The sequence below is a fragment of the Megalobrama amblycephala genome, linkage group LG1 (genome assembly GCF_018812025.1).
Source record: "Megalobrama amblycephala isolate DHTTF-2021 linkage group LG1, ASM1881202v1, whole genome shotgun sequence".
Lineage (NCBI taxonomy): Eukaryota > Metazoa > Chordata > Actinopteri > Cypriniformes > Xenocyprididae > Megalobrama > Megalobrama amblycephala.
The window spans coordinates 55,757,135-55,773,243 of record NC_063044.1 but is presented as its reverse complement, the minus strand read 5'-3'; the positions used below and the strand labels follow the sequence as shown (position 1 = coordinate 55,773,243).

The window sequence follows — 16,109 nt, the reverse complement described above, 5'->3', positions numbered from 1 at the left end:
TGACCTGCAGATACTCAAACTTGACAAAAGATGTGAGCACAATGGTCACAGTGGTGACAATGGTCACATCTAGCACGTTTACATAGAAAAACAATGAAAAAAATGCATTCTGTGTCAAAATATGCCGGCGGTCGGTTCCAACCAAGGCAGAAAACACGGCAAACTTTTTCTATCACCTGAAAAGATACCATCCCACCGAGAGTACAAAAATGCAGTTCCGTGTTAATATGTGTAGCATAATGACTGGTTTACAATGTTTACATTTTGCATATTATGATCATATTTTTTTGCTATATCTCCCAGCCCTACTTCCCACTCTCTTGTTTCATAGCAACCTTGTAAAACCGTTTTTGTTTTTTTGCTATCATGCTTTTTGTGTGAAGGTCAAAGCGGCACACGATGCTCAAGGTGCATTAAAGCCATATGAAACGTGTGAGTCATACGAAAGTGCATTTAGTTTAAAGGGCATTTATTTCTGTTCTTTATTTACAGGCAATTGGTAGATATATCTCACTCTCTGCTGTGAGAGGTTTATTAGGCTGCTTTTATGCACAAGCCTTAATGAGCAGATTGGGGGCCTTATGTATAAAACTTTCCGTAGATTTCATCCTAAAAGAGTGCGTAGGCATACAAGCCAGATTTTGCATACGTACAAAAGTTTTCAGATTTATAATCTTGCTTGAGCCAGAGCCTGCGCAAAATAAATAAAAAAAACAAAATAAAATAACCATATATGGAGCTTACAACACCTAGTTTTACTATGCATTATGTCATCTGCATATCATTTCCATGTATATTCTCATCCATGTGGCACCGTGTTTAACGGTACAAGACATTAGGAAAATATGACTGTAAATGCCATCACGTTTTATTACTAGAAATCTTTCACTATCCTTGTCTTGTTTTAGAAAAAAAATAAATCAAAATTGTATAAAATACTGTTCAGGGAAAGTTTTCAATGAAGAGTTATTCTCATACTTTTCCACTGGATAAATAGTATTTTTAATTGTTTAAAAAAAAAAATGCCTATAAGGTAAACATACATTTTAGGATGTTAATATATTTTTAATGGAAACAGGTAGTCCTTATTTTTGCATTGTAAATTATTGTCTGACTCACTGATCTCAAAACATTTTAAAAATGAAATGTGCATATCTTACGATTTCCTATCCTCTGAAATCTTCCAAAATCTATCCTTCTATCCTATCCTTCCAAAATGTATTCTTCAAATACAATGATATTTTTCATAATATTGTGAAGACCATGAAATGGGTTATCTTTAGGCTACTGTCTGTCTGTGAACGACACTAGCAGCACACCAGCATTCAGCAGAGGCTGTACAGTACTGTGTACAGTAGCTACTCGTCGAAAGATCACCGAGTGATTCCTTCAGTGTCTGTCATTATGTCATTATGTTGCCAAGCCATCTGCTTAGACGGAGAAAATGCACACCATTGATCATTATTCACTTGAAAATATTTTCTCAAAACATGATATTTAGAAGACTTATATTGGAATTATCATGTGTCAAGCAATCCTCGCTGTAGTAAAAACACTTAAATGCAGCATGCCATAGGAAAAGTGTTCAAATCACCGCATCCACTATAAATATTATTTAAATTCATAGAAATTTGTGTATCTTCTGGATAATGATTTCATGTAATTTCAGTGCTTAACCCTATTAAAGGGTTAGTTCACCCAAAAATGAAAATTGTCATTTATTACTTACCCTCATGTCGTTCCACACCCGTAAGACCTTCGTTAATCTTTGGAACACAAATTAAGATATTTTAGTTGAAATCCGATGGCTCCGTGAGGCCTCCATAGGGAGCAATGACATTTCCTCTCTCAAGATCCATAAAGGTACTAAAAACACATCTAAATCAGTTCATGTGAGTTGTGAGTTACAGTGGTTCAATATTTATATTATAAAGTGATGAGAATATTTTTGGTGTGCCAAAAAAAGATCTTGAGAGAGGAAATGTCATTGCTCCCTATGCAGGCCTCACTGAGCCATCGGATTTCAACTGAAATATCTTAATTTGTGTTCCAAAGATTAACGAAGGTCTTACGGGTGTGTAACGGCATGAGGCTGAGTAATAAATGACAGAATTTTCATTTTTGGGTGAACTAACCCTTTAAGGAGAGTGGCATAATTTAATTGCTACAGTATGTTGATTTTTTGCTACTAGAGGTCGGCTGTTCAAAACAAAGGTGTAGCTTGATGACGCCAAGTATGAGCGTGGAATCATTGGATATGTCATCTTCTCCTCACAGCCAGTGGAAAAGAATCGGGACAGGACTTTGGCAGAAGTCATGTTCATGGATGAGATTATTAATGTTACTGTAGTATGAAGCAGAGATGGAGCGATTGCTAATGAGAGACGAACGTGACACGCCTCGCAAGCAGCGAAACTTTTATTATGTCGCAGTCGCCACTTTCGCTTCTTCCAGTCAAGTGTACGTGGGGTAAAGAAGCGCTGTTTATCATATTAGATACATTTGAGTGTGTTGAAAATGATGTTATAACGTTATTCTGTGCGTTCGCTCTGTGGCTGCTGAGAGACACTTGTTGCAGACTGCAGTAAGATTGATCGATATTAGAATATCATATTAATAAATGCTGGATGGCTTGTGCTGATAAATGGCATGCAATTAGTTTTAAAATTTATTATATGATGGAGAAAATGCTGTATTACTTAGGTACTTGACACAATAGTGTTTTTCTCTGAGGCATGGTAAAAGCATGGTACTCTCGGAAAATCAAGAAAACTAGATTTAAACAATAAGACTAAACGTGTTGAGCTATATAACAATAATTCGTTTTCTGTCTATAAATGTAACCAAATAGTTGTTCCCTTGTCTGATAAAACATGTAATATCTTAAAGTGCCTTTGGCGTTTCCATGGTTTCTACAAACTAAAACCAGAAACCGAGGGTAATGCGGATATGACGCCATTGACAGGCGACTCCCGGACACGTACGGTATCCTTGGTTAAAATTGCGATTTCCTCATGATTTACAAATAGCTGGAAACATTTTGGATATTGTAAGTACTCTACTGAACAAAATGTATAACACTGGCCTAGAGGTTTTTGGATATTTTACTGCAAAAATCTTACATATTGTGCCTTTAATCTAAATGTGGAAATTGAAATTTTCAAATGAAAAGCTGATTAAAATCATTGTTTTTACTTCATTACTTTGCTCACTCCAGTAGAAGAGTGTGTTCGCACGGTCTAGAGCAGGCTTCCTCAAATCCAGTCCTAGGGGGCTATTGCCCTGCAGAGTTTAGTTCCAACCATAATCACACCTGAACAAGCTAATCAAGGTCTTCAGAGTTACTAGAAAATTGCAGATAGGTGATCAAAATTGCATATAGGTGATCATAGTTTGATCAAGGTCTAAACTAAACACTGCAGGACAGTGGCCCTCCATATGTGACATGGTTGACCCTTGGGTTTTGCACTCAATGTAATAGCGTACCTCCAGCACGCAAACAATAAAAAAAAAAAAATGCAGTTTAGTATGTGAGTATGCCAAGGAATAATTGAGTGTAAAAGTAGGCTACATCAAATAATTATTATAATAAGTTAGGCTCCATTGTGTAACATGCAAATTAAAATGATATACATTTATTATTCACAATATGGAAAGAGGAAATAAAACATAGTTCCGTAAGAGCATGACTCAAACATGCCATTAATGGGCTTATTCAAGTCCTCTTTCATTTTTTGAGTTATTTTTATCCATTCCGCATCTCCCACATGTATGTTTTAGCAAGGCGGTCTGTGTTTCAAGTTGGTGCATGAAGATACTTGCCAGGTTACATGTCACTACTCTGCTTTATTAATTTATCCACTGTTAAACCCGGACACCGCCACACAAATGTGGCTTTTTGATAATGACTGTCCTACTACAGCATTTAACAGAGTAACAGCTCACTAGCAGTTACAAAAGACACTGTAAGTCTGTCACAGGCAATTCTAGTTGCATTTTTCATTCATTTCTTAAAATATCCTTTGACTGTGCTCTGGCCCGCCATCTAGTGGCGCAAATTTTTTTTTGGCCCGATGCCAAACTTACTTGCTGACCCCTGATGTAAGCTCTTCATACACCACTGAAAACATAGTTATGTGTATTATATTACATTTCTGTCAATAGATCCTCCTAAATTTTACACATTGCACATTTAATCTAACTCTCCTGTCTGGTTTGTTTGTTGGACAAATGTCAGATTCGGCATTGTGATTGGTCAGATCACCTGTCAATCAAACTCCTGGGAAAGGTTGAATTTTCATTTGTTATTTTATCTATGGCTCGTTAGATCTAGAATTCTGAATTAAAAAAAAAAAAAAAAAAAACATGGTAAGTTTACATTTATTTGAATGAATTCGAATGGATTAAAGAACGAGAGAGAGAGAGAGAGAGAGAGAGAGAGAGAGGGAGAAATCATATTTTTGTGCTATTATAAACATAAGCACTGTAAGCTTCAGCCTTTATTCAATATTTACTTATTGGAAAATGAGTTGTCATTAGACTGGCCAAAATGTCCTCTACCTCAAGGAAAATTCAATGTGTCAGATTTACAGTGACGTGTCAGAATAGCTTGCTAAATGTTATCACGTCTTGATCACTTAAAAGATGTCAGTCAAGCGCTACAGTCTCACTGTGCCCTTTTTTTTAATATAAGATGCCTATCAGACCCCCTAAATAAACTTCTCAGAAAACAGGTAGTTTTGAAACACCGCTGCTCCAGTCTGTGGATGAGATGGTTGAAGAGGAGAAGAGAATTCTCTTTGCGGTTTGCCTCTGCTCTTGTTATTTTCATGAGGGTATTTACACTGAGGTAAGGCAGGCAGATAAGAGCGCTGTGATATCAGTGGTGTTAATGGGCTGCTTTGAAGTCTTTTGCACATCAGACATCACTGCAGCGTGTAGGTGGATGTGAGACTGATTGTGTATTGCAGCCTGTAGCACATAACTTGTTTTTTCTATATATTTTTTTTTTTTATTGTCTGAATATCAGAATCCGGGCCAAGCCGTGCATATGCACATATGCAAATATTTGCAATAAAAGCGTCCCTAATGTTTGTCTGGCTGAGTCGTTCTCGTGTACCTGGCAAAAACAAAAGCACTTAAATGTCAGATTTGTTTCTCAGAGAATGAGTGAGAGGAGAATGTCATGCTTGCTTAAACTGTAGATTTCCACTCTTATCAGAGTGTTATGTTAGGCAAGGCAAGTTTATTTATATAACAAATTTCATACACAATGGTAATTCAAAATGCTTTGCATGAAAAGCAAACAAATACATAAGAAAAAAATGGAATGCAGAAGAAATAAAAATAATGATAAAAGCATATAGCCCTATCCGGATGGAAGAGTCAGTGAGTTTCAGTCAGAATATTTGTCACGTATCTGTGTGTTTAAACAATTCCAACCAGACAGCAAGATTTAAAGGTGCCCTAGAACGCTTTTTCACAAGATGTAATATAAGTCTAAGGTGTCCCCTGAGTGTGTCTGTGAAGTTTCAGCTCAAAATACCCCATACATTTTTTTGTAATTAATTTTTTTAACTGCCTATTTTGGGGCATAATTAAGTATGTGCCGATTCAGCACGCTTCCCCTTTAAATGCTCGCGCTCCCCGCCCCCAAGCTCGCGACTCTATAATACATTGCATAAACATTGTCCCGATTATGTAAGTATGATATTTATTTGGATGTTTACATTTGATTCTGAATGAGTTTGATAGTATGCTCCATGGCTAAAGCTAACATTACACACTGTTGGAGAGATTTATAAAGAATGAAGTTGTGTTTATGAATTATACAGACTGCAAGTGTTTAAAAATGAAAATAGCGACGGCTCTTGTCTCCGTGAATACAGTAATAAACGATGGTAACTTTAACCACATTTAACAGTACATTAGCAACATGCTAACGAAACATTTAGAAAGACAATTTACAAATATCACTAAAAATATCATGTTATTATGGATCACGTCAGTTATTATTGCCCCATCTGCCATTTTTCGCTGTTGTTCTTGCTTGCTTACCTGCATAAAGTCTGATGATTCAGCTGTGCACAGCTACAGACGTTAATACTGGCTTGTCTAATGCCTTGAACTTGGGCTGGCATATGCAAATATTGGGGGCGTACATATTAATGATCCCGACTGTTGCGTAACAGTCGGTGTTATGTTGAGATTCGCCTGTTCTTCAGTGGTATTTTAAACAAATGAGATTTATATAAGGAGGAGGAAACAATGGAGTTTGAGACTCACTGTATGTAATTTCCATGTACTGAACTCTTGTTATTCAACTATGCCAAGATAAATTCAATTTTTGATTCTAGGGCACCTTTAAAATGCATTAAAGCAGTCAGGAATAAAAAGAGGATGAATAAAAATTGATATAAAATGCATTAAAACAATATCAATATCATTATAATGGGTTCTATTATCTTTAGAACACATTGCGCGCTCGCGTCCAGTGTTGGTATTATATTCTTTGAAAACAGCGACAACTTCGTTGCAGATAAGACACACCGGCTTTGCATTCACAAAACTAGGTAGGATAGCATAGTTGTCTTTCCATTCTTCTTTGTATGCCCTATTTTCGCTGTCAACTTTTCTTCTTTAGTGATGATTGACTTTGATAGTGCCTTTTTCTCTCACCAGCTAGTTTCAATGTTAACATCACTCTGCACACAACGTAATAGCCTACCTCCAGCATGCAAAAAAAAAAAAATGTGTGTGAGGATGACAAGGAATAATTGTAAGAGTGTGTAAAAATAGGCTATGTCAAATAATTATTACAATTATTAGGCTCCATTGTGTTCAAGCAAATTAATATATTACACATTTATTATTCACAATATAGAAAGAGGAAATAAAACAGTTTGTTAAGAGCATGACTCAAATATGCCATTAATGAGCTTATTCAAGTCCTCTTTTATTTTTTTGAGTTATTTTTATCCATTCTGCATCTCTCACAAATGTGTGTTTTAGCAAGGCGGTCTGTCTTGCAAGTTAGTGAATGAAGATGTTTGTCAGGTTACATGTCCCTACTCTGGCTTTTTGTTAATGACTGTCCTACTACAGGATTTATCATAGAGTAACAGCTCAAAACCAGTTACAAAAGACACTAAGTCTGTCACAGGCAATTCTAGTTGCATTTTTCAATTTATTTATTAAATTATGCTTTGACTATGTTCTGGACTGCCATCTAGTGGCAATTTTTTTTTTTTTTTTGGCCCAATGCCAAACTTAATTGCCGACCCCTGTCCTAGTCTATTGAGTGATTTATATACAAGTAACAGTACTTTAAAATAAGTTCTAAATGCAACTGGAAGCCAGTGTAAAGATCTGGGGACTGGTGTGATATGTTTATATGTTTATACCCATTTCTGACTACAGTCAAGCACAGGCTGTTTTCTTGCATGTGCCTTTAAATGCAGATGAGCTGCTATGCCCCGCCCCCTCTCTACGATCACAGTTCCTGCCTCAGTCGAATTCTCTGCCAAATACTAACAAGACATCTTGGGCTTGGTTTTGATTATTATCTATATCGCCAACACTCTTACGGACAGCATAGTTTTTCTTTCATCATTAAAGTTTATTGTTTCCACGCGTTTTAAAGCTATATCAGTTTAAACTTCTAATGGATCATTTTCTGAGCGCACACAGAGACAGACAGCTGGCTGTCAGACGGCAAGTCTCATGAGTAACTTCTCTTTCATATTTTTTGATTGTTTTAAACTGTCAAATACACACAAGTTTCTGTCAAAAATACACACAGTTCACATAAACACAGTCAGTTATGTCTGTGAACGTCAATAGCAGGTAACGTTACAGAAATCGTGTATATTAGATCTGTGGTGCATTCCCTTCAAAAATAAAGGTAATCCACTGCATGCAGCGGCTCAGATGTCGGTAAATGAAGACTGTTATGTTCACTCTTACATCCAACAACAAAACATCTCAATTACTTACCAGACATTTTTGTAGCTACAGCTGCTCGAGTGCTGAGAAAATGGCGGACAGTGTACAGCTGGCTGAGGGCAGAACTTATGGTAATGCAGGACCATCAGTCAGCATTCGTGGGCGGTGGATGAGTAATGTGACGTCACATTACTTAGAGAATCAAAACTGCTTGTCTAATGAGACTGCTTTGGTTTAATGGGGATTTAAAAAAAAGGAGTGGGTGGACTTTTATCATTGTAGGGTGGTTGTCTTCACACACTGCCAACACATATTTATCTCCAAACACCTTGTAAAAGTGGATTTAGCATAATAGGTGACCTTTAACTGAAGTTTTGGCACATTCAACTTAATTTCATCAATGCATTAGCACAGGGAGTTAATGGGGCTGTAGTTGTTAGACGGTAGGGCTAAGTAGATCTGGGTATCGTGCATATCATCTGCATGTTAGTAGCATTTCAGTGAGTAGTATTTAAATATGTTTGCAGTGAGCTAGAAATTAGGCAATACTAGCTGATAGGGCTGGGACAATACATCGAATCTCGATTCGCGATACGAAGAATCTGGAGCGATTCTGATATATTCAGATGTATCAGGTTTCTCTCTTGTTTCGATTCTGAGCTTAGTTTTTAAACAGCAGATTGCACTACTATACATGCTTTAAAAACACTTGTACACTGCCTGCTTCCAGTTCCTTTACACACACCACTTAAACCTAAAATAATCATTCATAAAGTTCGAAAAGGTTGAAGTGAATTACAAATCTCGCATCATAAAAGCATTCTGAACCAAGGTGCAAGTATATTTAACCCCTTATTTGACTCAGCCGAACGCACGAGCACTGTCCAGCTCTTCGTGAGCGTTTGAGAGTGTGCGGTTAGAAACTAGCCTACAGCGCCATCTGCTGTTAGAACTAAGCTCAGAATCGATTCAAGAGAGAAAATATCAGGATTGATTCAGATTCATTGTACTGATCGAGAATCGATGTATCGTCCCATCCCTACTAGCTGATAATTATTCATTTTTGCTGTTGCTTATACTTAGGGTTGGGGTATTTGAACAAACTTTGATGAATTCAACACCCTCTCAACGCACTAAAATGCACTCTGAGGATCTTAGCAATGGAAACATGGAAACCTTGGAAACAATCTATCTATGATGTCATTTACTTCCTAAAATAAAAAGAAGATCCTTTTCATGACTTTGACACCATTGGTCTTTATTGTTTTGACATACTTCTGGGGGGTTCTTAGACTAGTCGACTAGTCTGTTGCAAAATTTCCATTTAAACGTTATGGAAAGTGGTGGGATGGTGCACATCCCTAGTCCCGTCATGGGTTGTTGCAGACGAAGAAGACAGAAGAATAAAGTTCCAATACAAGGTTTAATGATAATATTCCAACAGCAGGTAGAAAGGCAGGGCAATACACACTAAAGGTAACGACGACCAGACAAACACTGAGTGAACAGGAGGCACTTAAGAATACAATGGTGATGAACTAAAAGACATACAGCTGTGATGATTAGTGTCGGTGTCCATGGTGACGGATGAGTGGCGTCAATCTAAACAAAGGAACACGTTATGAATGGAAACAAACTAAGTAAGGCCCCATTTACACTAGTGTGTTTTCGTTTTAAAACGCATACGTTTTGCTACGGTAACACCTGTCCTTTACACTACGGCGGTGTTTTCGAACCGCGAAATTGGACACTTTCGAAAATGCTGCAGAACTCGTTTTAGTTTGAAAACCCTTGAGTTGTGTTTTACTATAAACGGACCAAAACAGAGACTTTTGAAAACGATGGCATGACTGCCCACAGTCGCTCTGCATATCCTTGACGACCGTGTAAATAATAACATGGAGACTGAACTGCAATCTTTTCTGGTTTTGTTGTAATTTTAAGCAGCCACTGCGCAGTTAAACTCTGCAATTTTTAATACTGCAGCTGCCTACGCAAGAGGCAACTGTTACACTTGTACGCCCATGCCCAATGTGCATGAATAGTCATGTGACATGCGTTTTTGACTGTGTAGTGTAGATAGAGTGCTGTAAAAACGTTGTAAATAATCATCAATAAAGCTCTTCACCAAGCGCTTACACAGATACACACGGGAGCCTTTGAAAGCAGGCATCTATCGTGGACCAGTCCGCTGATAGACGCCTGCTTTCAAACGCTCCCGCTTTCAAAACGCTTTCAAATTCAAACACTTCTGTGTGCTTTCAAACGCTGCCGTGCGTTGATCATTGTAGCCAATCACAGACATATCTGATGAGCGCGTCAACACAATGGCCAATCAGAGGTGTTTACAAATCCTCTCAATAGTGCTCAAAGCGTCAATTTTTAAAAAAAAAAATTCATTACCGACAGATACCAAAGTCAGTACTTTTGACAACTCTAAGTGTACACAGATCGTTTCTGAAACACTGTGGAAACACCAGTGTAGACGAGGATAGTTTCCATTTTAAAACACCGTTTTAAAACAAAAACGTGCTAGTGTAAACGGGGCCTAAATGTCCACAAAAACTAAGACAAACCCAAATGTGACTGTGGCAAGTCCCCACCTTTTTTTTTTCCTTCATATTTTGATCATCTGTTTTACTCTGAAGTACATTACAATACAGATGAAACTGTCGCTACTTCTGCTTGATTGTAACTTTAATGTAGAATAAAAAAAAAAATTAGTCACTGTTTTTAAAAAAGTATTTGGTATTTTTGTGCATTCCTAGAATGGTTATTAACTAGTGTTTCTGTGAATTCCTAGTGCATTAAGAAGTGCATCAATGTGCATTCCTAGAATGGTTATTAACAAGTGTATCTGCTAATATTAGATGTGCTTCAGCTCTCCCCCCTTTATTATTCTGATAAATGTATGTTTATCATCAGCAAAAAAAAAAAAAAAAAGTCAAGCTGCCTTTTCAGGGAAACAGTCTCTCTTCTCATTTGTGTCAGTATTATCAAAAGCCATTTCCCCTTTCCCATTCTCTGCCCCTTTCTGCGGTCTGTTTCTGTGTCTCACCTCTCAGGCTTAACCACAGCCTGCTCTACTTGACCCTTTTTTTACAAGCTGACGGTAATTTGTCAACCATAGCTTCCCTAAACCTGTGCAACCTGTGTGACTGAAATTTCAGAGCAGTTCAAGGAAAAGAGGCATTTAAAAAAAATTATTTGCAGGATTTGTTAAGTATATCAACACAAATTGCATTTTTGTATCACAACAATGACATTAAGTTTGCATGAGTGCTGTGAAATTAAGTAATTTTGCTGACTGCTACATTTGTTTTGGTTTGCATGAAACTGTTGACACCATGCACATCTGTGCTGCCCTGAACTGTAAACAAAACTCTGTCTGCGTCTGCAAAACTTTTGCAGATTTTAACACCTGACCCAGCCGAAAGTAAAGCTACTATTCAGCACAGATTGGCTAATTGGTTATATATGTTGTTTAAATGCATTTTATGCATTGGATTTGACATTGTTACTGTTGCTTTCTTTAGTTTATCTATAAATGAAATCCAGATAGGATGTTTATCAAAGGCAAAGTAATTTGCACTCTTTAAATTGCAAGATTTTATTATCAAAGCTCAACAAATATTGTATTTTTGTACAAACAAAGACCATCAGATAACATTAGCAAAAACATCTCTGAAAATATCTCACTATGCCAAAACTGCATTCTGTGAGAAACTCTGATATGCAATATCAACATTTCAAATGTATGCTCTTGTACTGGTATGACAAGTTTTTTTTTTGTGTATTCCACAGTGCGCATATATTTTGAGACAACACTTTCATATTATTGGATTCTTTCTTTAGGAACCAAATGTGTTGGCTCTAAAATAATGTGAGAAATAGGAGATGAATCATGAATTAACTGTGCAAGTTTAATTTTTATCTTTCCATTTCTTGCCAAAGGTCTCCATTTAAGCTAAAACAAATTTTTTGTTATTTATCAGGCCATCAATGTTTCGATTAGATAATACACAGTATGTTGTGGGACTGTGGCGTGTTGTGAAGAGCTTGATTGAGGAAGCCGGTGGGAATCCTTATGTAAATGCAGAGTTTTGGTCTGTCTTTTGCTGTGGCTCTCGTTGCTCTGATGTACAGCGATTTGCCTTACACCATCACCGCACTGCCTCTAACCTACTTTTCCTTTCCCGTAAAGCCTGTAAAATAGGTGCTAGTACCTGTGTGTTACCAGCAAGCCTCTGACACCCAAACACACACACACATACGCACATCACATGACCTTCCTTCACCGCAAGCCACAGTTAGAGGATGAGCACAGAAAGGACCAAACAGAGACGTCGGATGTGTAGAATAGGATTTCAAACACGTCCTTGCACAGATGACAGGAAGTATGAAGTTATGTAGTGCAGAGATGAAGGGCAAAACCGCTACCGTATTAGAAGCTTCCCGTTTTCTCATTATACGATTTACATACTGCATATCTAGCAGGGTGCATGTGTAAGCAAAGGCACACCTGCTATGCAGTTTGCTGGAAGCGCACCTGTAGCCTGGTGGCATGCTTTAGCAACCTGTTTCTGTTCAACAAGTGGTTGTCACATTTCAGTGTTCTGGCGAATGCAACTTGGTCATTTCGGTTGGCTGAGGTGACTGGGACTCTCGCATCAGTCACATGCATTAGATGTCACAGGCCTGTTGTTTTGATCCTTAAAATGATGTCACGCATATCTGAGGAGATGTATGCAACACGTCAGATGCCACACTTTCTCCTTTAGTAAACTCTAGAAGTGTTTTTTTTTTTAATATGTATATATATTCAGCTTATCTTGACAGCATCTGCACAAAGAGTGAGGTCATCAGCTGCCTTTTATCTGTTCAGTCTTTTCTCGTAAATAGATCAGTCTTGGTGATGTACATTGCACTTTGAATAGAATTCACTCATTAAGTCTGTGACCACAGGGAGACCACAGATGGCTGTTTTTTTGCAAATGAGGCGTCCTACTGAGCGCTCCACTTCTCAGCATGTTCTTCGCACTGTCACTGTGACCTGCTGTGGTCCTTACTTTTTACTCTTTTTTTTTTTTTTTTTTTTTTTTTTTTTTTTTTTTTGAGAGTTGTTTTTAATTCGTATAATACCAGATAGTTTATGTTCATCAAAGCTGCTTTCTCACAAACTTGATGTTCTCCATCCACAGTTTCACTTCATCTTAAGTTTTTGAAACAGTAGAGGTGGGTTCTTTGAATCCACACAGGCGTTCTTTGAAGAGCAGACCGAGTGGTTCAGAGTGCAATAGCGCTTCTGTGAGACCACGAGCAGGTGATTGTTCACTGTGTTTTCCTGCCGTTCTTAGAATGAACATCTTATCTCTTGTGCGGTCGTCATGAATGAGGTTGGGGGACCTTCAGTGTGCTGTCCAGCAGCAACTGTCTAGTGCTTCGTCTCGCATGGCTTTTTGGAGATCCTCAGAAACATCACTGCTGTCCATACTGCACTTACCAAATGTGTCCTAGACTGTTTGGCAGCTGTTTCCTGTCTTAGCGGGTTCTTGTTTCTGAGAAGCCAGAGACTGTTTTCCTTTCACTGCCTCTTTAAGTTGTGCAGACGTTGTAAAAGCAGCTATTGCTGTTATTCGAGATGGTTAATGTGTGAATATGTTGTTCCGAGATCAAGCAGTAAAAGGTTTATTATGTAAATGTATGTTTTAAGAAAATATGGATTGTCTTTGTTTTTATATTTAAATGTTCCCAATAAAGCTTATTAATGTTTGAAAGACTAAGTTTCGGTTATTTGGAAATCCTCCAAACTGTAAATTTGCATTTGGTGTACTTTTTATTATTTTATTTTTATTATGAGAAGAGAACTTTTCATGAGCCTCAAAAATTTGAATATTAGTCATATTCCTCATCCATCGGTAATTTCTTTTTAGAGCAATGCCGGTGTTCGTCGCTTCACCAAGCCCCCAGAAAGTCTGGAGCGTTCCCTTGAGATGAGTCGTCAACGTGGGAGGAAGAGGGCTCAGAAAAGACCCAACTACAAGAACGTGGGCGAGGAAGAGGAGGAGGAACGAGGATCGGAGGAAGGGCCGGAAGACGAGAAGGAAAAGGCTAAAGGTACAGAGGCTAGTTCAAAGGCCAGCAGGACAAGTGGGGACAAGGAAGGTGAGTAGCACTAGATGAATGTCCCAGCATGACTGACTGACCCTCCATTCTTTGGATCACACCACACTTCGGCTGTGGCTCTGCTCTCAAAACTGATACATGGTACAAATATATGGTAAAACTTACAGGGAAAAATCTCCTGAAAATGAAAATTGTGTCATTTACTCACCCGTCATGTTGTTCTAAACTTGTATGACTGACTTTCTTATGTTGAATTCAAAAGGACACCTTTTTATTGAGATTGACCCAAGTAGGATATGGGTTGGAGCAATAATCCTATCAACCAATCAGATTAGGTTATTATGCCTTAGGTTATTGATTTGAACAATAGTATAATTCTTTCCTGATGATTTTTGGAAACAGTTAGGGTTAGGGTTTGGTTTTTGATTGTTTCATAGGAATGTTGTTCCAGGACCAACAAAGATGACAGTGTTAATCCAGAAACACGTCCTACTTGGCTATATCAAGTTTTGCCAGTTGCGAGAGCACTCCACCTTCTCACGTCATTTCTGTGTTTTGACACGGTCACTTTGGTCCACATTCATTCTGTGCTCTCCACCTTTCCGATTGGGCAAAACCTCACCCCCACCCTCTCCCACCTTTAGAAACATTTTTGTGTTTTCTTAATCTTGTCAGAATTGAGAGGGAAAGTGAGCTAAGCCCCATCTCCTGTTGTATGTGTGATGATTCATTCCTTCAGTCGTCCTTCCCCACGTCTGACACACAGCCAGCTATAACTCATGATAAAGTTCATTGAAGTAACTCTTAACATTTAAGACTGAGGATTGTGTTTGTGAGCAACGTTTTTACACCCCTTTACCAGGTTTGCAAGTTCATTAGGTGTTGAGTTTTATTCTTTTAGTCTTTAGTCTTTTCCAACCTGCGGTCTTTCAACCAACCTAGGGTTCCCCTAATATACACTACTCACAAAAAGTTAGGGATATTTGACTTTTGGGTGAAATTTCAGAATGCGCCTAAAATGCACCATATTCTTTACAGGAGAATTTAATTTGACCTTCTCTAAACTTTTGAATGCACATATCCAACTTTTCAGAGTTTCAGTACTCATTGCATAACAGTCCTCTTCATCATGCTCTTCACATTTTGACATCATGAAACCAAGACGACACCTAACAATTGATCAACAGTACCTGGCCATTGCGAGGCTTCAAACGGGATGTTCTCAGAGGGAAGTTGCCACTGAGCTTAGTGTCATCAGCAGGTTGCAACAGAGACACAGCGAGACGGGAAGAGTCACAGTATGAGACGTCGTTGTCAAGCTGTAATTGATGCTCAAGGACACATAACAAGTTATTGAGACATTGACATTTTTGTTGTGGTATCCCCACCACTGCTGTTAGCTTTTGTTTCAATAAATAGTTTGAGATGAAGAAATTACCATTGCATGCTTCTACTTAAATGCCCTACTTTCTTGAAATAATATAACTGTAGCATGAACTTTTTACATTTTTCCATAAATTTCACCCGAAAGTTGAATATCCCTAACTTTTTGTGAGAAGTGTGTGTGTGTGTGTGTGTATGTATATGTGTATATATATATAATTATTTTTTTTTTAGGGGCCAAGCACCGAAGGTGCTTAGGCACCTATTGTTATTGTTGGCGTTCCGTACGCTTATTATTCTTCTTCTTCTTCTTCTTCCGCTCTTGAAGTCTATGGCAGCCCATAGAACCACTTGCGGGAAAGTTGTGAAATTTGGCACACAGTTAGAGGACAGAATGACCTTTGTCCATAGCAAATTTGGAGTCTCTAACTCAATCCCTCTAGCGCCACCAGCTGTCCAAAGTAGCACTTATGTTTATGCTAATAACTTTTGAACCATAAGGGCTAGAGACAAAAAAAAATTCTTTTTTCCTCTGATTCCTTGGTTCAAGCTGATTCGACTGCACCATATGATCATTTTCCGTCATGAAAATTTTTCCGCCATTTTGAATTTTCTGAAAAACCTACTTTTTCGAACTCCTCCTAGGCCGTTACTCC

The 16,109-nt window shown here is 38.0% G+C and overlaps 1 protein-coding gene across 7 annotated transcripts in view; it reads left to right on the top strand.

Annotated features, from left to right (window-relative positions):
• The window catches only part of clec16a (C-type lectin domain containing 16A), a 74,767-nt gene that overhangs the window by 12,602 nt on the left and 46,056 nt on the right, over positions 1–16,109 (top strand). For 5 of the 7 annotated variants that reach the window (XM_048202700.1, XM_048202693.1, XM_048202728.1 and 2 more), the window contains one exon: positions 13,878–14,109. In XM_048202700.1, the coding sequence (XP_048058657.1) occupies positions 13,878–14,109 (232 nt within the window). The remainder of the gene's footprint in view (positions 1–13,877; positions 14,110–16,109) is intronic. The other 2 variants (XM_048202716.1, XM_048202708.1) reach the window with 1 other exon arrangement.